Below are 27,737 nucleotides of genomic sequence, written 5' to 3' on the forward strand. Positions count from 1 at the left end.
TATATATTAGTATTAGTACTATATAATATATTAGTATTCCTATATATAGTATTCATATATATATATATATATATATATATATATATATATATTCACGCCACATTTTCTTTATCTGTTAATGGATAGTTAGGTTGTTTCCATGTGTTGGCTATTGTGAATTATGTTATTATGTTGCAGTGACCATGGGAGTGCAGATATCTTTTCAAGATAGTGATTTTCCTTCCTTCAGATAAGTACTCAGAAGTAGAATTGCTGGGTCATACGGTAATTCTATTTTTAATCTTTTTGAGGAAACTCCATACTGTTTTCCATAATGGCTGAACCAATTTACATTTCTACCAGTAGGGCACAAGTGTTTCCTTTTCTCCACATTTTTGCCAACACTTGTTATCTTTAGTGATAGCCATTCTATCAAGTATGAGGGGATATCTCATTAACGATTTTGGTTTGCATTTCCCTGATGACTAATGATGTTGAATACCTTTACATGTACCTGTTGGCCATTTGAATATCTTCTTTGGAAAATGTCTACTTAGATCATCTGGACATTTCCTAAAGGATTTTATTTATTTATTTAAGAGACAGAGGGGGAGAGCATGCACACACATGTGTACACATGCGCATGAGTGCAGGAAGAGGCAGAGGGGGAGGGAGAGGAAGAAGCAGACTCTAGGCTGAGCCTGGGAGTTGGATGCAGGGCTCGAACCCATGACCCCAACAACATGACCTGAGCTGAAACTAGGAGTCAGACACTCAATTGAGCCACCCAGGGCCTCAATCATCTGCCCATTTTTAATTGGTTTATTTGGGTGTTGTTGTTGTTGTTATGGAGTTGTATGAGATCTATGCATATTTTGGATATTAACCCCTTCTCAGATACATGATTTCCTAATATTTTCTACCATTCCACAAGTTGCCTTTTTTGTTTTGATTGTTTTGTTGTGCAGAAGCTCTTTAATATAAAGTGGTCTCTCACTTGTTTATTTTTTATTTTGTTACTTGTGCATTAGGTGTCATATCCAAAATATCATTGCTGAGACCTATCCCAAGAAGCTTTTCCCCTATCTTTTCTTCTAAGAGTTTTATGGCTTTAGGCCTTACATTTATGTCTGTAATTTATTTTGAGGTACTTTTTGTTAGTGGTATAAGATAGGGGTCTGGTTATATTCTTTAACATGTGAATGTCCAATTTTCCCAGCACCATTTATTGAAGAGACTTTTCTTCCCAGCACCATTTATTGAAGAGTCTTTTCTTCATTGAGTGTCCTTGGCTCCTTTGTCAGATATTAGGTGACTCTTTATTCATAGGTTGATTTTTGAACTCTTGACTCTGTTTCATTTGGTCTAGGTGTCTGTTCTTACACTAGTACTATAGTGTTTTGATTGCTATAGCTTTATAATATAGTTTGAAATCATGATGTGTAATGTCACCAGATTTGTTCTTCTTTCTCAGGTTTGCTTGAGTTTTGGGGAATCTTTTGCAGTTCTGTATGAGTTTTAGGATTATTTTTTCTACACTTAGTTAAAAGCACAATCTGTAAAAAGTGGTATCTTAATAGAGATTGCATTGGCTTTGGGTAGTAGAGCCCTTTGAGCAATATTAATTCTTCCAGCCTATGAACATGAGAGATCTTTCCATTCATTTGTGTCTTCTTCACTTTCTTTCATCAATGTCTTATAGTCTTCAGTGTACAGATCATTCACATCTTTGGTTAAATTTATTCTGAAATGTTTTCATGTTTTGATTCTATTGTATATGGGATCATTTTCTTTATTTTCTTTCAGACAGTTTGTTGTTAGGGTATAGAAAATGCTACTGAGTTTTATGTGTGGATTTTTGTATCCTTCACTTTCATATATCTTGAAGCTAACAACAACAACAAAAGTGTCCTCATCAGAAAAGTACTATCACTGAACTCTTAATTTTAACTAATTATTCATCTGTTTCATCTCAAGTGTATTTGGTTCCTAGGGATAATCTAGAGTTAAGATGGAAACGAGCTATGAAGGTTGTTGTAGCTCCTCATTCTGGGGGCATAGCACTGAGCTACCACTGTAGCTGGCCTTGATCCTATAACTGGGTTCCCTGTTGCCTGAGTTCCCTCTGAGTCAGGCCTATTCTGGGTAATGTGGCAGGTTTGGCCATTCAACTAGGAAACCAGCATTTTGGTGACCCGGACATCTACTATAATAAAATGTATGACTGAATTTCTGTGCTTAGGCCTGTGTATTTGATAAGATTTAGGTTATTATATCACTTCTCATTGGTACTATCACTGTTCTCTATATATTATTTTTTAATTAATATTTTTTAGAGAGAGAGAGAGAGAGCATGCAAGTGGGGATGGGGGCAAAAGGAGAGGGAGAGAGCGGTCTTAATCAGGCTCCACATCCAACAGGATGCCCCACATGGGGCTCGATCTTGCAACCCTGAGATCATGATCTGAGCTGAAGTCAAGATTTAGATGCCCAATTGACTGAACCACCCAGGTTCCCCTCGTTGGTACTATCACTGTTCTGACGATGGTGTTCCACAAGCAGAACCTAAGGTTTTCCAACAGTTACTGACATAGGACTGAGAACCACTTTGAAATCTGGGGGATGCTTTCAGTGATCTATAGGATACTGCATTTACATTATAGCTCTGGGAATAGTGGCAATAATGAAGCATGCTATGAGAAGTGTCTCAATGTAACTGCATCCCCATATACTTAGCAGACTGCAGAGCAAGTTTTACTATCCTTGTGGTCCCTGTTTCACTGTCAGTGAGTTCTCACCCACCAGTCAGAAAATGTGCTTGCTCTACACAGTCCTGGACATCTGGTAGCCCTGCTCAGCCTTCTTAATCTACTGTGCCTCTAGTCACAGAGGCAGAGGATAAACCTTGTGAAAGGAAAAGTTCCCTTGAGCCAGTATTGTTCCAAACCCATCACAGTGAAGCCCTCAGACCCTTGCAGTGATTCATGCCCGATGAAATCAGCAGACATATTTGTCTACCTATAACCAGGAGGTTTATTACAAAATGTCTCAGAGTACTATTTCTTCTAGGTGGTTCCCTCTTCCTAAATTACCCTCTCTTGGTTAGCTTCTGCTCATCCTTCAGGTCAGATGTCAGATAAGGCCTCTGGGAACCCTTCCTCCTTACTCCCCTAGCCTGGACCATGTGCCCACCCCCAGGTTTATATGGCACACAGACTCCCTCTCAGCTCTACTCAAGCTCTGTAGAGGTGGCCTGTTGACTTATCTCTACTTTCATCTGGTGAACTAGTTGAGATCAGGAAATCCACCTTGTTCACAGTTGTGCCCCCAAAACCTACCATGGTGGCTGCTACAGAGTAGATACTCAAATATTTATTATGAGTAAACAAAGGAATGAATTTTAAAAATGATTAGTTGAAAATGACTTAACCCACACTATATCATGAACTACATAGATTTTAATAAACAGGTAACACTGTTAATATACATATGTGGCACAGCTACATGATATATGAACTAACTACAATGTACTTTCCAGTATTAATTTATAGGTTTGTTCCAGTGGTTCTCAATTTTTTTGGTCTCAGGATCCCTTTGGATTCTTCAAAATTATTGAGTCCTCTAAGGAGATTTGGTTTAGATTGGTTTTATCAGCTAATATTTACTACATGTGAAATTAAAACATTATTTATTGGTTCATTTAAAAATAACAATAACAGTCTCTCACATATGCTGAAATAAATAGCATATTACCTATAAATATAATTTCTAAAACAAAAAAAAAGCTTAGTAAGAGTAGCATTGCCTTACAATTTTGTAAATTTCTTTAATATCTGGCTGACTAGAAGTGTCCTTTTATCTGCTTCTGCATTCATTCTGTCAGGGTAAGTATCATGGAGCCTCTGAAAACTCCATTATGTACTGCCGAGACCATGAGATGAAAAAAGGTGATTATTGTCTTAGTACTGTTATAATAATGACATTGTAAAAGCCATAAAGATTTTGGGAACCCCATGAACCCTTGGACCATACATTGAGATCTGTTGCCCTCTTTAATAAAGAAAAACTCTTAGCCAGGTGTGTTTAAGAAAAATCTCTTTGTTCTGTTCTAGTGCTGATCCTCTTTCCTTTGTTTTTATTTCACTGATTCTCTCCCTTGACACCACGCTGTCAGAATGTACACTAATACTTTGCAATGAACATAAGCCATTAATACTGAGTTCAGGCAGCAGAAAGCCCCAAATTTCTATTCTAGGAGATTGTCATTTATCTGTCACATAGTAGTAGTTGCAGCAAATGTTTACTATGGGTAATACCCAGTGTTGTGCTGTGCTATGGTAATCCTAGATGTTGTGTGAAGATCAGAGCCATAAATACCCCTAGCATACAAGGTATATGTAGAAAATTCAGTAAGGGGATCCCTGGGTGGCGCAGCGGTTTGGCGCCTGCCTTTGGCCCAGGGCACGATCCTGGAGACCCAGGATCAAATCCCACATCGGGCTCCTGGTGCATGGAGCCTGCTTCTCCCTCTGCCTATGTCTCTGCCTCTCTCTCTCTCTCTCTCTCTCTCTCTCTCTCTGTGACTATCATAAATAAATAAAAATTTAAAAAAAGAAAATTCAGTAAGAACAATTTACAAGAAGAAAATAAACAGAGAGGACACTCTCCCTTGATCTTTTAGGACTCCACCACAAGGTGATTATGGGGTAGGCCAGCAGGATGAATCACAGAAAGTGCTGTAGGAGAAGAACTCCACCACTGTACCACTCTATACATTTATTGGGGAAATTAGAAAGGGTACCAGGACCATCTAGTGCATGTTTGCTCAAGTGGGAGCTTCTTGGCCAAGGAAATGCCCTATTAAGATCACCCAGACTTGAGCTCAGGGAAGTGGCACCAATGCCATTGGTATTAAGTCCCCCAGAGAACTTATTCCATTCCAACTGAGCCATCTTACTGGTCAATTAACAGGTGGAGGACAGGTAAGGAGCTGCTGGGCCATAGGATTATCTGTTCGCACTGGAAAGTGTGGTGGTTCCTTTCCTCCTCCAAGAAAAGAGGGGTGGGTTATTCACACCTTCACTTGGTAATGAAAGCAGAGTCATAGTTGAGAGGATGACCAGCTCATCCTGGTCTCACCAGAACTTCTCCAGGCTTTACACAGAGAGTCTTATATCTAGAAACCCCCAGTCAGGCAAACCGGGACATTTGGTTCGCCTGATAGCTAGAAACCCAAAAGCTCCTCCTGAGAGCAGACATGATTCTGTGTATCAACTCCAATGTATTAAGAGGATTCTGAGGGAAAATTCAACTCCTGTCATGTTTCATGGGGAAAGACTGAAGCCTAAGATCAGGAATGAGACAAGAATTTCTGCTCTCATCATCTCCATTCAACATTGTATTTTAGGTCTTAACCAGTATAATAATGCAAGAAAAGAGATAAAAGGCATCCAGATTGGAAAGAAAGAAGTAGGACTATTTTTATTCTCATATGACATGATCGTCTGTATAGGAAATCCTAAACACTCTACAAAAAAGCCACTAGAATTAATAATTGAATTCACCAAGTTCAGAAAGATCAAGATACAAAAATAATATATTTCTGTACACAAGCAATCAATAAAAAATGGAAAAAATAAAATATCACTTATAATAGCATAAAATATGAAATGCTTATGGATAAAATTGACAAAATATGTACAAAACCATACAAAACACTCCTGAGAGAAATTAAAGACTTAAAAAGATGGAGAAACATACCATGTTCATGATTTAGACAATATAAACTGTCAGTTATCTCCAGGTTGATTTATAGATTCAACACAATCTCAATCAAAATCCTAGAAGACTTTTTTTAACCAACAAGCTCCTCTAAAATTTATATGGAAATTGATGGATCAAGAATAGCTGAAATAATTCTGAAAAAGAACAAAGCTGAAGGATTCACACAACCTGCTTTCAAGACTTACTGTAAAGGCACAGTAGACAAGGTATAATGATACTGATATAAGGATAAACATAGTTTGATGAAATAGAATAAAGACCCCAGAAAAAAACCTACTGGGTCATATATGATAAATTTATTTCAGACAAGGGTGCCCAGCCAATTCAAGCAGGAAAGTATGATCTTTTCAACAAAGGGTGCTGGAACACTTGGATAGCTATAAGAAAAAACGAACCTCAACTCAACCTCACACCTCATATAAAAATTGACTCAAATGGACCATAAACCTAAATGTAATAGCTAAAACCTCAGAATTTCTAGAATAAGGTACAGGAGAGGATTTTGTATATGGGAAAAATGTAAAATGTTGGAGCCAGAGGGCAGATAGATGTAGAAAAAACACATGAGAAACTCCAATATATATTTATGATGAAAACTCTTAGCAAACTGGGAATAGGAAGATTAAGAGGAAGTCTGAATATAATTTTTTAAGTACATAAAGTAGAATGAAAAATAAAACATATCAAATATATGAGATAGAGCTGAAGCAGTGCTAAGAAGGAACTATAGCTCTAAATGCTTACAGTAGAGAGAGTCTCAAATCAATAATTGAAATTTCTACCTCAAGAAATTAGAAACAAAAGAGCAAAATAAACCCAAATCAACATATGGGAAGGAAATAATGATAATGGCAGAAATAAATAGAATTGAAAAATAGGCAAACAGAGGAAATCAACAAAAATAAATCAATAAAATCAATAAAATTGATAAATATCTAGCATGACTATTAAATATGGAAAGAGATGGGCAAAAGACACAAATCTCCAACTTTAACCATAAAATAGGATATCATTATAGAACTTGTCATCTTTAAAAGGATAATTGGGGGCAGAATGCCCAGGTGGCTCAGCGGTTTAGCACCTTCCTTCAGCCCAGGGCGTGATCCTGGAGACCCGAGATCGAGTCCCACATTGGGCCCCCTGCATTGAGCCTGCTCTTCCCTCTGCCTGTGTCTCTGCCTCTCTCTCTCTCTCTCTCTCTGTGTCTCTCATAAATAAATAAATAAAATATTTTAAAAAATAAATAAAGGATAATTGAGTAACCTACAAAAACTTTATGTTCATGAGTTTCAAAACTTAGGAAACAAATGGAGCAATTCCTCAAAAACCAATGACTACCAAAATTCAATTAAGATGACATAAATAATCTTAAAAGTCTTACGACCATAAAAATTGAATGTATAATTTAAAAGCTCCTGAAAAAAATAATTTCCAGAATGTCTGGATAGTTTCAATAAAGAATCTTACCAGACAGTAAAGAATTAACACTAGTTTTATATGATATATTTCAGAAAATTCAAAGAGGCAGAATCATTTCTCAGTGCATCATATGAGGCTAGTATAATACCGAAACCAGAAAAAGACCGTATGCAAAAAAAAGGAAAAGTATAGGGCAATATCTTTAATGAATTCAGGTGCAAAAATACTCAACAAATATTGACAAATTGAAGCCTACTATGTATAAAAAATTATACATTATGACCAACTGGGATTTATTCATGATACAAAAGCCTAGTTCAGCATTTGAAAATAAATCAATAAAATCCATAAAAACATAGCACAAGATCATGTCAACTGATGGAGAAAAATCACTTGAAAAAAAATCCAACACCCATTCATGAAAAAAGCACTTAGCAATCCTGGAAAAGAAGGAACTTCCTCAAATTGATGAAGAACATGTGCCAAAAAAAAAGTCCTATATGTTTCATCAGACTCAATGGTAAACGACTGAATATTTTCTTTCTAAAAATCAATTGCCTTTCTATATATCAGGAAAGAACATATGGAAACAAAAATTAAAAACACAGTGTAATTTGTACTTGCTCCAAAGAAAACATAAATAGATATAAATCTAACCAAACATATATAGGTTCTGTATGCTGATAATTATAAAAAGCTTATGAAAGAAATCAAAGACTCAAATAAATGAAAAGACTTACTGTGTTCATGAAGTGGACAACTCAAGGTAGTAAAGATGTCAGTTCTTCCACAAGTTGAGCTCATTTCTATCAAAATCCCAGCTAGGTTTTTTGTTTTATTTTGTGTTTTGTTTTGTTTTGTTGACATAGACAATTTTATTCTAAAGGTAAGGGCCTAGAAAAGTTAAACCAATCTTGAAAATATGAATAAATTAGAAGGACTCACTTTACCTGATATAAGATTTATTATCGGTAATCAAAGAACTGTGGTATTTGTAGAGGACTAGACCCATAAGTCAATGGAACAGAACAGTGAACCCAGAAGTAGATCCACACAAATATGTTCAACTGATTCTTTTTTTTTTTGACATAAGTGTAGAAGCAGTTTACTGGAGGAAGGATAGCCTTTTCAGCATTTGGTGCAGGAGCAATTGGACATCTGCAGCCCCCAAAATGAACCTTATGTAAACCTTATACCTAACACAAAGAGTAATTAAAAATGGATTATAGACTTAAACGTAAAATATAAAGCCATAAACATTTGGGGAGAAAAAGAGAAAATCTTTGGTGTGTAGGGTTAGGCAAAGAGTTCTTATACTTGATACCAAAAGCACAGTTCATAAAAGGAAAGATTGATAGATTGGCCCCCGTCCTATCTTAATATACGTGGGCTGGTATAAGAAAACACCACAGATTGGATGGCTTAAACAACAAACACTTATTTCTTGCAGTTCTGGAGGCTGGGAAGTTCAAGATCAAGAGGCCAGCAGCAGATTGGGTGTTTAGTGAAAGCCTGCTTCCTGGATTGCAGACTGCTCTTTTCTCCCAGTGTGCTCACTTGGCTTTTCTTCAGTGGGTGCACATCAAGTGCTGGGTAGGTGGGGGAAGAGAGGGAGACAGACAGACAGAGAGCTAGAGCACTCTAGCTCACTCTCTTCCTCTTCTTATAAGGGGATCAATCCCATCACGGGAGTCTAATACTCTTATGACCTAATCTAAATTTAATTGCTTCCCAAAGGCTCCACCTTCTTATATCATCACATTGGGGATTCATCACATGGATTTTGCAGGGATACAAGGATTCAGTCCATAACAGATCTTATTAAAATTAAAAGCTTTTCTCCATGAAAGCACACATGAAGCAGATGAAAGATAACTGACAGATGTAGAGAAAAGTTTCGTGAACCATGTATCTAACAAAGGACTAACATCCAAGTAAATAAGACCTTTCAAAACTCAGCAGTAGAAAAAAAATCCAACTAGAAAAAGAGCAAAAGACATGACCAGACATATTATTGAAGAGGCACATGAAAAAGTGCTCCCCATGATGGAAATGCAAAATAAACCACCCAGAGATAATCACTACAGATCTATCAGACTGATTAAATATTTTTAAAAGATTTTAAAATTTTATTTATTTGTGAGAGACACAGAGAGAGGCAGAAACATAGGCAGACAGAAAGCAGGCTCCCTGCAGGGATCCTGATGCAGGACACCATCCCAGGACCCCAGGATCACGACCTGAGCCAAAGACAGATGCTCAACCACTGAGCAACCCAGGCGCCCCCAGACTGATTAAAATTTTTTAAAAAGTGGTGACAACACTAAATCCTGGCAAGAATGGAGAGAAACTGAATAACTAGGAGACCAGTTTGACAATTTCTTTAAAAACTAAACATGCAATTACAATATAACTCAGCAACTGCACTCTTATGCATTTTCCCAGAGAAATAAAAACATATTCACAAACCAAAATGCTATACCCAAAAGTTCAAAACAGCTTTATTCGTAATAGTCAAAATCTGGAAGCAACCCATATGTCCTTAAACATATGAATGGTTAAACATGGGATAACCATACCTCAGAATATTATTTAGCAACAAAAAGGAATAAACTAAAGATACAGGAACAACTTGGATGAATCTCAAGGGAATTATGCTGAATGAAAAAACCAGTCCCAAAAGGCTACACATTGTATGATTCATTTATATGCCACTCCTTTGAAAATTCCAGTATAGTTAACATACACTATTATATTAGCTTCAGGTGTGCAATATAGTTATACAATACTTTTGAGACGATGAAGTGTTAGAAATGGAGAACAAATTAGTGGTTGCCAGGATTAACGATGGGGAGAGGGGCACAGTATGGGAGGGGGGTGTGTTACAAAAGGGCAACACGGGATCTGTGTGTTGATTCTGTGGCTTGACAGGTGCTGAACTAGTATGAAGTGAAATACACACATACAAATGCCTGCTAGGGAAATCTGAATAATATTACTGGGTTGTATCAACGTCAAGGTCCTGGTTGTGATATTGTACTATAGTTTTCCAAGTTGTTAACATTAGGGGAAAGGAAGTAAAGAGTATTACAGGTTCTTGGTATAGTATTCCTTATCATTGCATGTGAATCTACAATTATCTCAAAATAAAAGTACATTTTAAAATATTGAGGTTTTTTTTTTTTATTAGCGAATAAGTGCAGAGAAGCTAGATATAACTAGAAAGTTTCTTCCAAACTAAACATACAACTACAATAGAGAAAATTTATCTTGGATACCAGTCTTGCCAGATATACATTTTATAAATATTTTTCCTCGGTTATACCTTTTCTGTTCATTTGCTTGACAATGTATTTTGATGGAAAAATACATCTTTATCTTAAAGCCTAATTTATCAGCTAATTTCCTTTATGGATATTGCTTTATGTATGCTTAGAAACCCTTGCCTTACCCTGAAGTCAAGAAGATATTCTTTTATATTTTCTTCTTAAAAAAAAAAAACAAAACACCTTATCTTTAGGTGTATAATATATATACATAACATATATAAATGCATATATATATTAAAGATTTATTTATTTATTTATTTGAAAGAGATAGAGAGCAAGCAAATGGGGATAGGGGCAGAGGGAGAGGGAAAGAGAATTTCAAGCAGACTCCTGCTGAGCAAGAAACCAGAGGCAGGGCTGGATCCCAGGGCCCTGAGATCATCACCTGATCCTAAATCAAGAGTTGTCCACTTAATCAACTGAGCCACCCACCCATTATGTTGATTGCTTTGGAACCTTTGTTGAAAATCAGTCAGGTAGTTTGGGGTTCTCTATTCTGTTGTAATGAATTGTTAACCCTTAAGCTAGTACTTACACTATGTTAATTTCTGTAGCTTTATACTGGGTCTTGAAAACAAGTAACAGCAAGTCCTCCAACTTTGTTCTTTTCAAAGTCATTTTGAAAATTCTAGATGCTCTATATTTCCATATAGATTTGAGAGACAACTTGTCCATTTTTACAAAAAAAAACTGTTTTATGATTAGGATTGTGATAAAAATGTACAGATACACTCGAGGAGATTGACATACGAACAATTTACTAGACTGAATCATCCAACCCATAAGCATAGTATACATCTCTATTTATTTAGGTCTTCTTTAATTTTTGTTGCCAATATGTTTTCATTTTCAGTGGAGGTTTTTGCACATCTTTTGTTAAATTTATTCCTAAATATTTTACCTTTTTTTGATGCATTTAGAAGTGGAATTGTTTTAAGTTTTATTTCCTTTTTTTAAGATTTTATTTATTTATTCATGAGAGACAGAGGAGAGAGAGAGAGAGAGAGAGAGAGAGAGAGAGAGAGAGAGAGAGAGAGAGAGGCGGGGCAGAGGCACAGGCAGAGGGAGAAGCAGGCTCCATGCAGGGAGCCCGACACAGGACTGGATCCCAAGTCTCCAGGATCATACCCTGGGCTGCAGGCGGCGCTAAACCGCTGCGCCACCGGGGCTGCCCTTAAGTTTTATTTCCAATTGTTTGGTACTGGTATATAAAAAATACAATCAGGGGATCCCTGGGTGGCTCAGCGGTTTAGTGCCTGCCTTTGGCCCAGGGAGTGGTCCTGGAGTCCCAGGGTCGAGTCCCAGGGTAGAGTCCCAGGTCGGACTCCCTGCATGGAGCCTGCCTCTCTCTCTGCCTGTTTCTGCCTCTCTCCCCCTGTGCCTTTCATGAATAAGTAAATAAAATCTTTTTTTAAAAAAATAAAAATACAATCAATTTTATTGTAACTTTGTATTCTTCAACCATGCTAGATTCACCTAATAGAGTAATTTCATAGATTCCTTAAAATGTAAACAACATGTAGATTCTTGATATGTAAGCCATCAGGTCTTCTGTAAATAGAGATAATTTTACTTATTTGTTTCTAAGCTTTGTACCTTTTATTTCTTTTCCTTTTTTTTTTAAGATTTTATTTACCTGAAAAAAAAAAGATTTTATTTACTTGAGAGAGAGAGAGCACGAATGGGAGGGAAGGGCAGAGAGAGAGGAACCAGCAGACTCCCTGCTGAGCAGGCAACCCAATGTGGGGTTCAATTCTAGGACCCTGGAATTATAACCCAAGCCAAAGGCAGGCACTTAACCAACCCAGCCATCCAGGCACTTCTCTTTTTAGTGTTTATAACAATATTTAGGACCTGCAATACAGTGTTACATAACAGTGGTGAGAAGAAGCATTCTTGTCACCTTCTCCGCCTCAGAGGGGGGCAAACTTTATTACGTCATCATTAAGTGTGATTTGGCTATAGATTTTTCAGGCAGTCACTTATCAGGCTGAGAAGATTTCCTTTTATTCCTACTTTCTGAGAGTTCCTTTTGTGAATGACTGTTGAATTTTATCAAATGTGTTTTTTTCTGCAGCTATTGAAATGACTATATATTTTTTCCTTTATCCTGTAATATGGTGAAATACTTTGGTTTGTGAATATTGAAGCAATTTTGCATTTCTGAGGTGAACCCCTCTATTGTGACCTTTCTTACATTTTATATGTTACTGCACTCAATTTACTAGTAGTATGTTGAGGACTTTTGAATCTATGTTCATAAGAGACATTGATCTCTAAATTTTCTTTCTTTGTGTATATGCATGTTTTTTGAGTTTTAGTGTTAGAGTTATGTTGGCTTCATAAAATGACTTGAGAAATATGTCTTCTCTATCTTCTGAAAACAATTTTAGTGGTGTTAGTGAAAAGATTTCTGTTATTTCTTTTAAAATGTTTGATAGACTTCACCAATGAAAGCACCTGCACCTAGAGTTTTCTTTATGCAAAAGTTTTTGATAATGGATTTGTTTTCTTTAATAGCTATGGAGCTATTCACATTTTCTATTTCATTTTGTGTTTTGTTAAGTTGTATTATTCAATTTTTTCACTTTATTTAATTATGTATTTGTCAGTATGAGGTTTTCCATAACACTCTCTTATAATCCTTCTAGTATCTATAGGATCTGAAATAATGAATCCTCTTTTATTACAGTTTTAGTAAATTATGTTCTTGATCAATCTAGTTGAGTTTTATTAATTTTGCTGATCTTTTCAGGACATTAGTTTTGGGTCTATTTTTTTCTTTTTTATTTAATTGATATATGCTCTGATCTCTGTCCTTTTCTCCTGTCTATTTACCTTTTGCTTACTCTGTATTCTTTTTTTTTTTTTAACCTTCTTAGGATGGAACTTGAGATCATTGATCTCAGGCTTTTTATTATTTGTATTTGGGCATCTAAAGCTATCAATCTCCCTCTAAGCAGCACCATACACGTTTTGATATCCTATATTTTCATTCAGTTTGGAGCATTGTCTAATTTCTGATTTCCCTTGTGTTTTATTTTTTTTTTAATTTTTATTTATGATAGTCACACAGAGAGAGAGAGAGAGGCAGAGACACAGGCAGAGGGAGAAGCAGGCTCCATGCACCGGGAGCCCGACGTGGGATTCGATCCTGGGTCTCCAGGATCGCGCCCTGGGCCAAAGGCAGGCGCCAAACCGCTGCGCCACCCAGGGATCCCTCCCTTGTGTTTTAGAATTCTGTTGTTTAATTTATAAATTTAGTGATTTTCCTACAAATATTTATGTTATTCATTTCTAGTTTAATTCCACTGTAATCAAAGAACATCCTCTGTGCGATTTAAATTTTTATTCATTTGTTGGCAGTTATTGCATGGCCAAAAAGCATATAGTGTATCATGTATCATTTACTGTACTATATCTGCTTGAAAATAATTTATATTCTGCAGTTATCAATTAAATCAAGGTAGTAATAGTGTTTTTTATTTTTATTTATCTTTTAAATTTTTTAAAAAGTTTTTATTTATTTATTCATGAGAGACACAAAGAGAGAGAGAGAGAGGCAGAGACACAGGCAGAGGGAGAAGCAGGCTCCACGCAGGGAGCCCGACGCGGGACTCGATCCCAGGTCTACAGGATCACGCCCTGGACTGAAGGCGGCACTAAACCGCTGAGCCACCCGGATTGTCCGTAATAGTGTTTTTTAGGTCATCTATATGTCTTTTTTTGTTTAGTTCTTTCAGTTGCTGAGAGAGCGGTGTTATATGGCTATATAATTTTGAAAAATTTTTTACTTCATGTGTTTTAAAGCTCTGTTATTAGGTCCATTTGCATTTATAATTATTATGTATTCTCATAAATTGATCCTTTTATCATTATAAAATGTCCCACTCTATCTCTAGTGATTCTCTAATCCTGAAATCTACTATACATGTTAGGTATAAATGTAGTACCTCCAGCCTTCTTATGTTTGCATTGCATTTTTTCAATACATATATTTTCAGCCTCTCTGTGTATTTATAAAGTGCTTGTGTTATAGACAGTAAAAATTGAGTGTTTCTTTTTTACACATTCTGCCTATTTCTGCATTTTAACTAGACTGTTCAGTCTATCAACACTCAATGTTATTATTGATAGAATTAGCTTTAAGTGTACCATTTTATTATTTGCCTTTTGTGTGTCCTATCCGGATTTTTTCATTGTTGTCTTACCTCTGTTGTTGTTGTTGTTGTTGTTATTGTTCTTCTTCTTCTTGCTGTCCCTTTAATATATAGTAGAATTCCAATTTAATTTATTATCATTTTGGCTTTTTTGCCTATCTCTTAGTGTTTGCTCTAGCAATTACAATTTACATCCATAACCTTTTACAGTTTACTTAAGGTTAATTTAGGGCAGTTTCATGTAAAATATAGAAATGTTGTTTTATGTATTGTATTTATGTCTACAATTTTTGCTTTAAGCAGTTATATGTATTTGAAAGATTAAGACAAAATAGTCTAACATATTGACCATTTCTGATGTTCTGAATTCCTTCCTAAAGACTGGATGTTCTCCCTGGGATCATTTTTCTTCAGTCTGAGGAGCTTCCTTTAATGTTTATCCTGGTGACACAATCCTTCTATTTTTCCTTTACCTGAAAGTATCTTTCTCTTGCCTTCAATCTTGAAAGATATTTTCTGTCAGTACAAATCCGAGTTAACAGTTTTTGACTTTTTTCCATTCCTTCAGCACTTCAGAGACCTCATTCCACTACTTTTGAGCTACCTATCTCACTGTCAGTCCACATTAATAGTCTTTTCACGTGAGCATAGATCAGCAACACACATTTGTATGTTGAGCATTTTGGGGATTTTACAGGCATTATGAAAATTATGTGTCATTTTAAAAAATCAGGCAGTTAGGGACACCTAAGTGGCTCAGTAGGTTAAATGTCTGACTTTTGATCTCAGCTCAAGTAGTGATCTCAGGGTCTTGAGTTCAAGCCCTGCATTGAGCTTCAGGTTGGGTATGGAGCCTACTTAAAAAAAAAAAAAAAAACACTTAACTTGATTCAGACTGCAAGCTCTGCCTCACATGCGGTGGGTGGGAGCTCAAATTTCAATTCAATCTTTGAGCATTAGCTTTACTGCCAAGCATGATTCCGGCATCTGCTAAGGATTTGGGCAAAATTTATGCACAAAGTTGAAGGCTCCGCAGTCTGGCTTTCTTTGGGATTTCCTTGCCTTAGGACTTTCACTGCTATGGTTGCCCTAACAGTGTCTTCAGCAATCCTGAAAGGCTTCAAGTTTTCCATCATAGTTTCAGTTGCTCCACCCAGACAGATTGAGCATTGCTATTAAGTTAAAAGCCATTGTCTTCAGGTAATTAAAAAAAATTTTTTTCCAGAAGTTAAAAAAAAAAAAGTCTAGCTGTCATCTGTGGGAGGGTTGGCTTCATAGCAGTTATTTAGCTGTGACCAGAAATGTAATTCCCCCCCAAATTATGACTTCATAATGTAAATATTATCATATCACAAACACATCCCTCTCACACACTTAAAATTTTTCATTGGTGTCCCACTGCATTTAAAACAAATCCAAGCTTTGTACATTCTCCTTGCTCTTAGCACACCTGCCCAGTTCTTCCTTAATGCAATGCTTCATGGACTTCAGTTACTATTCTCCTAGACCTCAAGATTTCATGAGGCAGAACTGCCTTCTGTTGAATTCTGCTCTATCTGTAGGTGAGAGAAAAATTTTAAAATAGTCATGCCAGTGAGATTAATGATTAGAGGTGTATCTCGCCATTGTTTAATTGCATAAGGTTATCCAGAATTAGAATAACTGGCTATAGTCATAGATTTATATGATGAAAACAGCTTAATATTATTGACGTGTGCACAAGATGGATGAATCTTAAGGACATTATATGAAGTGAAGTAAGTTGGAGAAAGACAAATACAGCATAATCTCACTTATATGTTGAATCTAAAAAAAAAGAAAAAACAGAAAAATGAACTTAGAGAGTGAATTGGTGGTTGCCAGAGGTGGGTTGGGAAGTGGGTGAAATGGCTGAAGGTGATCAAAAGATACAAATTTCCAGTTATAAAATAAATAGTCATGGGATGTAATGTACAACACAGTGACCATATTTAATAATACTGTATTATAGATTTGAAAATTGGTAAGAGAATAAATCTTAAAAGTTCCCATCACAAAAAAAAACTGTATTTATGGTGGTGGATGTTAACTAGATTTATTGTGACCATCATTTTGCAACACATACAAATTTTGAATTATTATGTTGTAGACCTGAAACTAATATAATGTTATATATTGATTATATCTCAATTATATAGATATCATCAAAAGCCTCTTAGGGGGTTAGGAGGGGAAAAACGCCTTTCGTGCCTGAAAACTAGGATTGACTCTTTAAATCAGAATTTCATCATTATGCTATTGAAGTCTGGCTATTGAATTATCTGAAATTTCTCCAAAACTTTTATATGACCTGGTATTTATAGCTATCATTATAATATGAGATGAATTATTACCACAAAAGCAAACAATGTATGTTTCTCTATAATCCTTATTATGCTTAAAACAATGAACAAATGCTAATGACTTTAAACATAATTTTATTTCTTTCTGTTCACCTCTTTCAATTGCTTTTTTCTTGGCACAAATTTATTTTCTCTTCTAATTCATATTCAACAGTATAATTTATGTTCTCATAATAGTGTTAGTTAAGTGGTTTATAATTCTATTCTTTCATTGCTTGAGGAAGTTTAATAGAAAAATTCTCCTTTTTAAAATATTTGCAAATGATAACAAATGATATGTGCCTTCAATTTCACAGATTAATAAACAGAAGGAGGACATGGAAATAAGGAAAAAGTTGGACAGCTCAGGCAGCAAGGTTTGCATTTAATTTTTTTTCTTCTCTTATTCTATGCCAGTCTTAATCTGACATCTGGGTTGAAGAATGTGTACATACTGTCCTGAGACTTTTCACTTTCCAAAATCTGATTTTGAAGGAGAAAATGCTTAAAAGTGTGGATGGGAGTCCAGGATCCCGATGGCTGAGGTCCACAAGACGGTATAAACCAACAAAGAAGGGATGCCCAGCTGAGGGAGAGGGGAAGGTGTCATCCTGGTGCACTAAGCCCTAGTTAGGTTCATACCCTATCTCCTTGGGTTCCTGTCCCTTCACTCCAACCTTTTATTCCCCTAACTTCCTACAAATAAGATACAGTCCTCAAGCTGCCACTTCACCCCACTCCCTCCTTTCCAGGTGCTTCCAGAAAACACTGATCTGTTGGTATGTTTTTCTTAGTACAATGGCATCAGTGGGAGGGGTGGAAAAACAGCCCCAGCCTACACATTAAATCGGGCCAAAAAAGGAGTGTGGGACTGGGCAAAGGAACAGATCTACGCCCTTTGGGACTGAAAACTTGACCATGCAATGCCCCCTCAAGGGAGGAAAAGAAAGGGATGCGATTCTGAAGAGTGAAGTGAGAATAACAAAGCCCCTTCTCTTTGTGTGCCAGAGCCTGAAACCAGTCAAAGTGAAAGAAACCGCTTTGTCTCCGTGGCCCTCACAGCCCAGGATTCCATCCAGAAATAGAGCCATTTCAAGGTCACACTCACCCTCCCTCACTGTAGCGACTGTTAAGACCAAGATAGTTAAGACACCAAAGAAATCTGCAAAGGAAGAGCAGCCCGTGGTAAGAACCAGTCCTCTGACCCCACCCTAGGACACCCGCGTCCACACAGGGCCCCTACTGTGTTAGCACTATTGTGACCTCAAGGCCAACGGCAGCAAGGCCAACTGTCTCATACATCAGGTTCCCCTACTCTCTATGCCTGAGCTGGGCAGGGAGGTCTCTACACCAAGGTGTTCTTGTTGGGTCCCCCTGACTGCCCAAGAGGATGCCACCATTATCCACAAGTTGATGTTTAATTTAGCTTAGCCACTAAGGCTCAGTGGCTCTCTATTAAATTAGCAAGACAGAAAAGCCATGTTCCAAGCACTTTCTAGGGTGTATAATTCCTAACTCATTACTGCCCAGGACCTGTCCAGCTTACTGAAAAGGGCACTTGGGTGGCTCAGTGGGTCATGATCTCAGGGGCGCGGGATGGAGTCTGCTTCTCCCTCTGCCTGTGTCTCTGCCTCTCTCTATGTGTCTCTCATGAATAAACAAAATCTTAAAAAAAAAGAGAAGAAGAATCAGCATACTGAAAATCCCCTGAGGGTCATGCAGCCATATAGTCCATTTTCTCATAGTATTCTCAGTTGACAACTGGATGAACTCACATCACCAGAGACACGTGTGCATGAATGATATGCTATTACTCTCCCAACCCATCATCCCCCCCAAATAATCAGAATTGCTTTTTACTGGACCCGAGGCAGCACTACTGGTCTGTATAAGAGAGCATGTTAAGAGGTAGCTCTCTGACAGTCAACTCAACGTTGACTTGGTGTGTGGACACCGCTAAAGCTCTGCTCATCATCGTGCATGACACGACCCTGCCCTTTAGAATGTTCCTGTGGAGATCTTGCTTCTGCTGTGAGCTACAGGAATTGTAGTTCTCTGAGCAACTGATCTGGCCTGTGGGCACCGTGAATTGTATAACTCGTCAAAACTCTTTTTCCATGTTGATTTTTAGAAAGCTTTGAAGCCCCCTGGTGATACATGGAGCCAACATGTAGCCCTTCCCATACTCCTCTGCCTGGCTCCTGCACCTCACCTTGTTCTTTCTCTTACTCCTGTGGGGGCAGAGTCTGCCTCTCTCACACTTGGGGCAGGAGGAGCAGAGCAGGATCATGCTGCCTGTGTCATCCTTGTTTCAAATGCAAAGGTACAGACCCCTCATGCCCACCACCCACTGGGCAAGGCTCATGGCTCTTCCCCAGCAGAGGAGCAAGCCAGAGGTAGAGAAGAGAGGCCCTGGTGTAGACCCCAGGGGCTGAGATAAAGCATTCTCCTCTGAAAGCATTTCCACTTCCAATCAGGAAGTATAGACAACTGGAAACCAGCGTAATTTCCAAAGGAGGAGAATGTTATTTGGGGGTGGGGGGGGTGGGGGGAATTTGGTGCATGACCAACCAGCGCCTAGGTTCTAGAAGGAAGATGTTTAGAATGCAGTTCTTAGGGAAGTTTTTTGTTTATCCATTTGTTTGTGTGTGTGTGTGTGTGTGTGTGTGTGTGTGTGTGTTTGTGGGGTTTACTTTGCTTTGTTTTTGTTTTTTGTTCACCAAAGAACAACAAAAAAAAAACTGAACAAAAAGAAATCTAGCCCCGAGGCTGAGTGTGCAATGCTGTCGGCTGACCTGGGGGACAGGTCAGCCAGACTGAGGGAGGGGTTCTAATGTCAGCCTCAGACTTAGGGAGCATATGGCTAAGGCTGTGCCCTGTTCCAGAATGTTCCATCAGCTGCCATGAAATCAGGTCCCTTGGCAGTGGGGAGTGGAGGGGGTGGGCAGAGTCTGGGGTCTTAGGCTCTGAGAGGATGACGGGAGGACTGCAGAGCAGGGGAGGTGTGTGGGACCGAGCAGCAGATCCCCAAGATCAGAGCAGCACGGGGAGCTGCCCCAGGCCCTAACTAAACCCTACAATGGCAGATTTAAAAAACTCCAGGGTTCTGGATTTCCAGCTGAAATTTGAGCTTCCAAGTTCACAGCCACAAGGGGCAGAAATAACCAACTGTCCTCAGTCACAGAAGATGCATCGTAAAGGAGAGACAGGGCTGATAGGATCTCTCAGAGGTGTCAGTTCAGTGGGATGTTCTGTTAGAGTCAGATCTCCCCTTCTGACCATATAGGATTGTTATTTTGATGTTGCCAAAGCCTCACAGTGTGTGTTGTCGGCTGGAGAGACTCAGAAGTTAATGTTTAACTGTAAGTAAAAATTAGACCAGAGGAGGGGGGAGGTGACATAAGCTGGTGTGCACATATTTCTATTAATTGACTCCATTTAAAACTGAAGTATATTTTTCTAGGTCACCATTAACACTATCATATACATTTTCATTGTTAGTAATTTCCATAGAAGTGCCCCCTTATATCTGACCTTTCCATGCGGCACCGTCTTCACTGCAGATTAACTTGATGCATTATGCACACTCACTTTAATTTTCCTCTTTTTTCTTTTTTAAATCTTTCATGACATTGACGTAGCTGGACTTCTTAAAAATTGTCTTTAAAGGGGTTTGCGACATGTATCGCATGTAAATGACCAAACGGAGAGCTCGCCGAAGGAACTTTTTACATCAGTCATTTATCTTATCTAATTAATCATACTTATTTTTTTGAAATCTGTGTCATTCGGTGGGAACAGCACACGTGCTTCACATAGTGGAGTACACAGTGATAAACTGAGTGTTTAGCCAGTCTGAAAAGCACGATAGGAACATTGCTGTTTGATTTCTATTTATGAAAGATTTCACAACATAAAATTTGTATTTGCACAGTGTTTTGTGTAAAGTTTATTTTTTGATATCTGTGAAACATTTCAAATACTAAAGTTTCACGTAACAAGGTTAGATTGGATTCCCAGGGGTTTCTGCAAACCTCTCTCCTCCCCCCTCCCCAGGGTAATTAGTTAATTAAGGTTGCACCCAGTAAATGCTTCCCTGGAAGACTTCTGAGCTTCCATGGGGTAACCTGGTCTATGCTGATAGAACATATGGTGTGTGCTTAGATCTGCAGAAAGCATTAGGACTGTCTGTGTGGGAAATGGGACATGGACAAAGTCAATCACGTCCGCATCCTTAAAGTTCACTCACTACAAAGCAATTTGTACAGCATAGAGGACTTCAATAAAAACTCTAGACCATTGTTCTTTTCACATTTAAAAATTGTCAGGTAAAATATTTTCTTGCAATTATGATCACATTCACCCTGCAAACTAGTGATTTAATAAAAATATTATTATAAAATAGAGAATGATTGTTATAGGATTATAGGCTAGGTAGGTGAGGGGAAAAAAATCTTTCTTTCTGAAATTGACCATTGTCCTCCTATGCAAGCCTCTTATTTGATTAAATTCCACATGAAGCTTGAAATAAACATCACCAGAGAAGAAAATAATATAATCTGTTTATTGTTTCATTATTTCATTCTTTTTAATCTTGGCTTTGCTTGGTAGGGCAGGCAGTTAAGAGTTCTGCAGAGCAACATGGGAAAGCCTGCATTTTGCCATTGTGGATCTGGCCAGAGTGGATGGCTGTTTGATCCAAAGATAGGATCATCCTGTGCATGTGCATGGTCTTCAGAGGCTGGCAAAGGATATTCACTGTATTTTGAGAGACTTTGTTGACACAAAAGAGTTTTCCATATTGTACTAGATCTTTCATCAAATAGCTTTACAATGTAGGGATTATTAGAATCATATACTCTATACTTGTTTTATTTCAAAATCAAAATTTTCATTTGCCACTAAAATGAATTCATCTTTAGATTATGCTCTCCAGAATTGGCAAGCTGAGTTATATTATATATAGAAGTCAACTGAAAGTGGCTATTACTTTCTACATTGTCTTATTCTGAGTAGTTCGATGATAAATTAAATACTTTCAGTATATTTGGGACTGAAAAGATCTTAGCGAAAATCATATTCAATTTTTTTTTGCACAAAGGAAAAATGTTTTTAGATAAGAATCACATGATGGGGGATCTCTGGGTGGCTCAGCGGTTTGACGCCTGCCTTTGGCCGGGGGCGCGATCCTGGAATCCCGGGATCCAGTCCCACGTCGGGTTTCCGGCATGGAGCCTGCTTCTCCCTCTACCTGTGTCTCTGCCTCTCTCTCTCTCTCTCTCTCTCTCTCTCTCTCTCTCGAATAAATAAATAAGGATAAGGTATGGGAAGGGGGATTCATATGGTAAGGGCTAGTGATAGGGCTAGGATGGGTGCTAGGATATAGATATAGAGGATGTGAGGGGTCCTAGGGGTTCCTTTATAAAAAGTTTTACTGCATCGGGGATGGGTTGGAGAAGACCATATGGTCCTACAATATTGGGCCCTTTTCGGAATTGTATATAGCCTAGAACTTTTCGTTCAACAAGGGTAAGAAAGGCTGCGACAAGGAGAATTGGAATAATTAATGAGATAATATTGATAAAGCTTTAAAAAAAGAACCACATAATGGGTTTTATTTTTTTTATTTTTATTTTTTAAAGATTTCATTTATTTATTCATGAGAGACACAGAGAGAGACAAAGACACAGGCAGAGGGAGAAGCAGGTTCCCTGCAGGGAGCATGACATGGGACTTGATCCCGGGTCTCCAGGATCACACCCTGGGCTGAAGGCGGCGCTAAACCGCTGAGCTACCCGGGCTGCCCACATAATGATTTTTTTTTTCTCTCTCTCTTTTTTCTTTTTTTTTAAAATAAATTTATTTATTATTGGTGTTCAATTTACCAACATACAGAATAACACCCAGTGCTCATCCCGTCAAGTGCCCCCCTCAGTGCCCGTCACCCATTCACCCCCACACCCCCCCCCCGCCCTCCTCCCCTTCCACCACCCCTAGTTCGTTTCCCAGAGTTAGGAGTCTTCATGTTCTGTCTCCCTTTCTGATATTTCCCACACATTTCTTCTCCCTTCCCTTATATTCCCTTTCACTATTATTTATATTCCCCAAATGAATGAGAACATACACTGTTTGTCCTTCTCCGATTGACTTACTTCACTCAGCATAATACCCTCCAGTTCCATCCACATTGAAGCAAATGGTGGGTATTTGTCGTTTCTAACGGCTGAGTAATATTCCATTGTATACATAGACCACAGCTTCTTTATCCATTCATCTTTCGATGGACACCGAGGCTCCTTCCACAGTTTGGCTATTGTGGACATGGCTGCTAGAAACATCGGGGTGCAGGTGTCCCGGCATTTCATTGCATCTGTATCTTTGGGGTAAATCCCCAGCAGTGCAATTGCTGGGTCGTAGGGCAGGTCTATGTTTAACTCTTTGAGGAACCTCCACACAGTTTTCCAGAGTGGCTGCACCAGTTCACATTCCCACCAACAGTGTAAGAGGGTTCCCCTTTCTCCACATCCTCTCCAACATTTGTGGTTTCCTGCCTTGTTAATGTTCCCCATTCTCAGTGGTGTGAGGTGGTATCTCATTGTGGTTTTGATTTGTATCCCTGATGGCAAGTGATGCGGAGCATTTTCTCATGTGCGTGTTGGCCATGTCTATGTCTTCCTCTGTAAGATTTCTCTTCAAGTCTTTTGCCCATTTCATGATTGGATTGTTTGTTTCTTTGGTGTTGAGTTTAAGAAGTTCTTTATAGATCTATAGATCACATAATGGGTTTTAATGCTTTGTCTTCTTGTTATGTTCTTGAGGAAAAGTGATGGCATTTTATTTGTAGAGTTTATGATATTTTAATATAACTTAATTAAGGATCTAAGATACAATTGTGGGAATCCAGAAAAAATAAATTTGAGATCTGTATCAATTTTTTTCTTCCTTAAGCACTCTCAGGCAGGGCAGTTGCTAGGTCCTGACCACATGTAATATCACCCTCATGGTAACAGACGTATCATCCTTGACATTCAGGTACCCACAGAGCAGCCATCTTGCCCCTCCATGCATGGTGTTGCTTTATTCCTTTGCTTGGGTTTCAGCTGTGGATTTCTCTCCAGTTCCCACTGGAAGTTGAGGCCAGTCTTGAACACTAGGTCATTTAGCCAGAGTCCTGATACTGCCTGGACTTGGGTCTTACTCTCATGAACTTTTGACATACTGTCTGTCACTCATTCTAACTGCCATTATTGCATGTACAAATTCTGCTACTTGGTGCCATGAATTCTATCATAGAACTTATTACCACAGGACTGCTGCAGTATGGATGCTGGCCAGAGCCAAGCCTGAGGTAGCTGCACGCCCCTGAACACTGGGCATTGGAATATTGGCCTCCCCCTTTAGATCTAACTCTACTAACTTGTCAGTTTCTCCAGCCCTGACCATTTGAGGCCCAGTGTCCACAAGTCCCAGCTTTGTCCTCACACCCTGGGGATGATTTTACAATATATCAATTTTTTTTCTTCGGAAGGAATATAATTTCATGGAGGATGGTACTTGAACTTTTCTTCATTTAATATCCCTTTGTTTTCTTTTCCTGTAGTCTCTGCTTGTCCATAAAAAAAGGAACAAATTAAAGTTATTTGTTTTCCCTTATTTATTCATTTAGTACATATTACTCTTACCCTCTTACCTTGCATATCTAATCAATCTTAGATAACCAGTGATATTTCACGGAATTGATTTAATGCCAGCCAAATCCAAAGAGTTCTTAAGGATTGTTAAGATATGCAACTTTATTAGAGAATCAAGGTACTTTCATTTAGACTTTTAAAAATCTGAAAATAGCTTGAAGACCTTCTTCACCAATTTCAAGGTGGGAACCATACCTCTGTTGAATATATGAATATATATATGAGGATATCTGAATGTAATATAATATAATTTAATATACTACAAGAAGTAGTTACCTACAACCAATGCCATGAAGTGTTATGGAGTTCAATCAATCCATTGGCTAAAAGTATACATATGGTGAGCCCATATTCAGTTTCATGCCACCAGAATTTTTTTAAAGATTTGTTTATTTATTTTAGAGAGAGGGAGAGAGAACATGAGCAGGGGTAGGGGCAGAGGGAGAGGAAGAGAGAGAATCCTCAAACAGACTCCCCACTGAGCATGGATCCTGACATCAGGCTTGATCCCAGGACCCTGAGATCATGACCTGAGCTGAAACCAAGAGTTAGCTGCTTAACTGACTGAGCTACCCAGGTCTCTTCATGTCACCAGAATTGATTGACATGAGCCTGAATGGACACGGCCTAGAATGTAAGTCTGATGAAGATACATAGTATTTCTAATGGTTTTCTTTTTTTTTTTTTTAGATTTTTTGTTTGTTTATTCATGACAGACACACAGAGAGAGAGAGAGAGAGAGAGGCGGAGACACAGGCAGAGGGAGAAGCAGGCTCCATGCCGGGAACCTGACAAGGGACTCAATCCGGGTCTCCAGGATCACACCCTGGGCTGAAGGGGGCGCTAAACCGCTGGGCCACCGGGGCTGCCCTATTTCCAATGGTTTTCATGAAATAAGGCATAAACATATTTTAAGTTAATTACTTATGTTAAGATTAGAAAGACTTTAATAAACAGTTTTTTATAAACAGATTTTTATACAACCATTGGAAGAGCTAAGGAGAATAAGTATTAGGAAAGCAATTTAAAAAAGATTTCATACTGAAGCATCCAAATAACCAATTGGTAAGAGATCAATAAGAAGTCACTGCAATTTTTAGGAACCTTTGGCAATTTTCTACTGCATAGTTAGTCTCAGTGGTGAAGATAGTATTTCTTAAGTGCTCTCCAAAAAGTTATGAAACTCAGGTCTGGCCATTCATCTTGCTTCAAATGTCTCCTTTTCAACTTTAATATGTTTTCATATAAAAAAAACTGATATAATTTGTCACAGCAAGATTTGTCAAATGTAAATGCATTTGACACTTTCACTTATACCATTTCTGGAGCTTTTATTTTTGATTTTTTGATTTTTTAAAAAAAGTATTTATTTATTCATGAGAGACACACACATACACACAGAGGGGCAGAGACATGGGCAGAGGGAGAAGCAGGCTCCATGCAGGGAGCCCAATTCGGGACTCAATCCCAGGACACCAGGATCACGCCCCGGGCTGAAGGCAGGTGCCAAACCACTGAGCCACCCAGGGATCCCCAGAACTTTTATTTTTTAATCTTTTTTTTTCCTAAAGTAGGCTCCAAATCCAATGTGGGGCATGAACTCACAACCCTGAGATCAAGAGTCGCATGCTTTACCAACTGAGCCATTCAGTCATCCCCCTGGAACTTTTCATTCTTAATGTAGATCTAAGTGATCTACATTTCCATCTGGTATCACATTCCCTCTTCCTGAAGAACTTCTTTTTTTCAGGTGCAGGTCTTTTGGAAATGCATTCTCTCTCTGTCCTTTGATTGAGCTTCTTGAACTTATGGTTTGTCTTTGATTAACCTCTGAACAATATCTCCAATTATCTCGTTTACCCCATTCTCTCTCCCCCTTCTCCTCTTGCAACTCCAATCACACATATGCTAGACTGATACTGTGCCACAACTCTTGGATGTCCTGCTCACCAATTTTGAGCTATTTTTTCCTCTTTGTGTTTCAGTTAGGAGAATTTCTTTTTCATACTTTCAAATTCACTAATTATTTTCCTCAGGTGTATTGAATCTGAGGAATGAGTCATCAGATTTTTAGTGTTCTCTTTTTCATTCCTAGTATTTTCATTGGATTTTTTACATATATATGTGTATATATCTATTTTTTCATCTCTCTGCTGAAATTCACTATTATCATCCATGCTATCATCATTTTCTTCTAGCTTCTTTAACATTTTAATTATAGTTAGTTATAGTTATTTTAAACTCTCCATCTGATAGTTCCAAGATCTAGGTCATCTTTGAATCCAATTCTGTTGATTGCTTTATCTCCTGACAATAGGTTCTTTTTTCCTTGCTTTTTTGTCTGCCTCATAATTTTTGATTAAATACCAAACATCATGTATAGACTAGTACAAAGTGAAGTAAACAGTATGCACATCTGGAAACAGCATGCATCTTCTTATATCAGATTATTATTGTAAGGAGTTCAGCCAGTCTAGCTAGAAGCTGAGTTGAGTTTGGTGGTTGCTGTGGTGCTTCTTGACAGCAGTCATGATGTTCCATTTGCAGGGATACGTGATTGGAGTGGGAGTGAGAGAAAGAGAGTACTTTTGTCCGTGTCCTGCTGCACCCTCAACTTCAGCAGAAACCTGTCCACTTGTGCCACAGAGGTCTTTCTCTTGATGCTACCCTTCCTCAGTAGTAGGCAGCTATTGTTTGGTGTTCTGCAAGTGAGGCAGAGAAGGTCCTCTCTTGTTCTAATCCAGATCAGTCTTTGGGGATTGCTGTGTACTTGGGTCTCAGAAGTCGGCTCTCTCAGGATTCTTGCCCCTCCTCCCTGTGGTGGTTTATTTCTGCTTGATCTGAAACTGGCCTTGGGCAGAAATTTCCTGTCCCTTCTGCAATAGTAGGAACCTCTACTTGGTATTATTAAACTCTAAGGCCCAGGACAATTGCTTACAGGGAAAAAAAATGTTTCTTTAATTGTTTCCCCTTACCAGAATATGTCTTCACTTATGCTCTGTAAGCAAGAAGCTT

The 27,737-nt window shown here is 38.2% G+C and overlaps 1 protein-coding gene across 1 annotated transcript in view; it reads left to right on the plus strand.

The window, feature by feature from the left end:
- Nucleotides 1-27,737, plus strand: part of CUNH10orf67 (chromosome unknown C10orf67 homolog) — a 158,055-nt gene that overhangs the window by 77,108 nt on the left and 53,210 nt on the right. The window contains exons 9-10 of the mRNA XM_055332670.1: nt 17,349-17,408; nt 18,040-18,216. Of these exons, the coding sequence (XP_055188645.1) occupies nt 17,349-17,408; nt 18,040-18,216 (237 nt within the window). The remainder of the gene's footprint in view (nt 1-17,348; nt 17,409-18,039; nt 18,217-27,737) is intronic.

This window comes from Nyctereutes procyonoides, unplaced genomic scaffold (genome assembly GCF_905146905.1).
Source record: "Nyctereutes procyonoides isolate TBG_1078 unplaced genomic scaffold, NYPRO_anot_genome, whole genome shotgun sequence".
Lineage (NCBI taxonomy): Eukaryota > Metazoa > Chordata > Mammalia > Carnivora > Canidae > Nyctereutes > Nyctereutes procyonoides.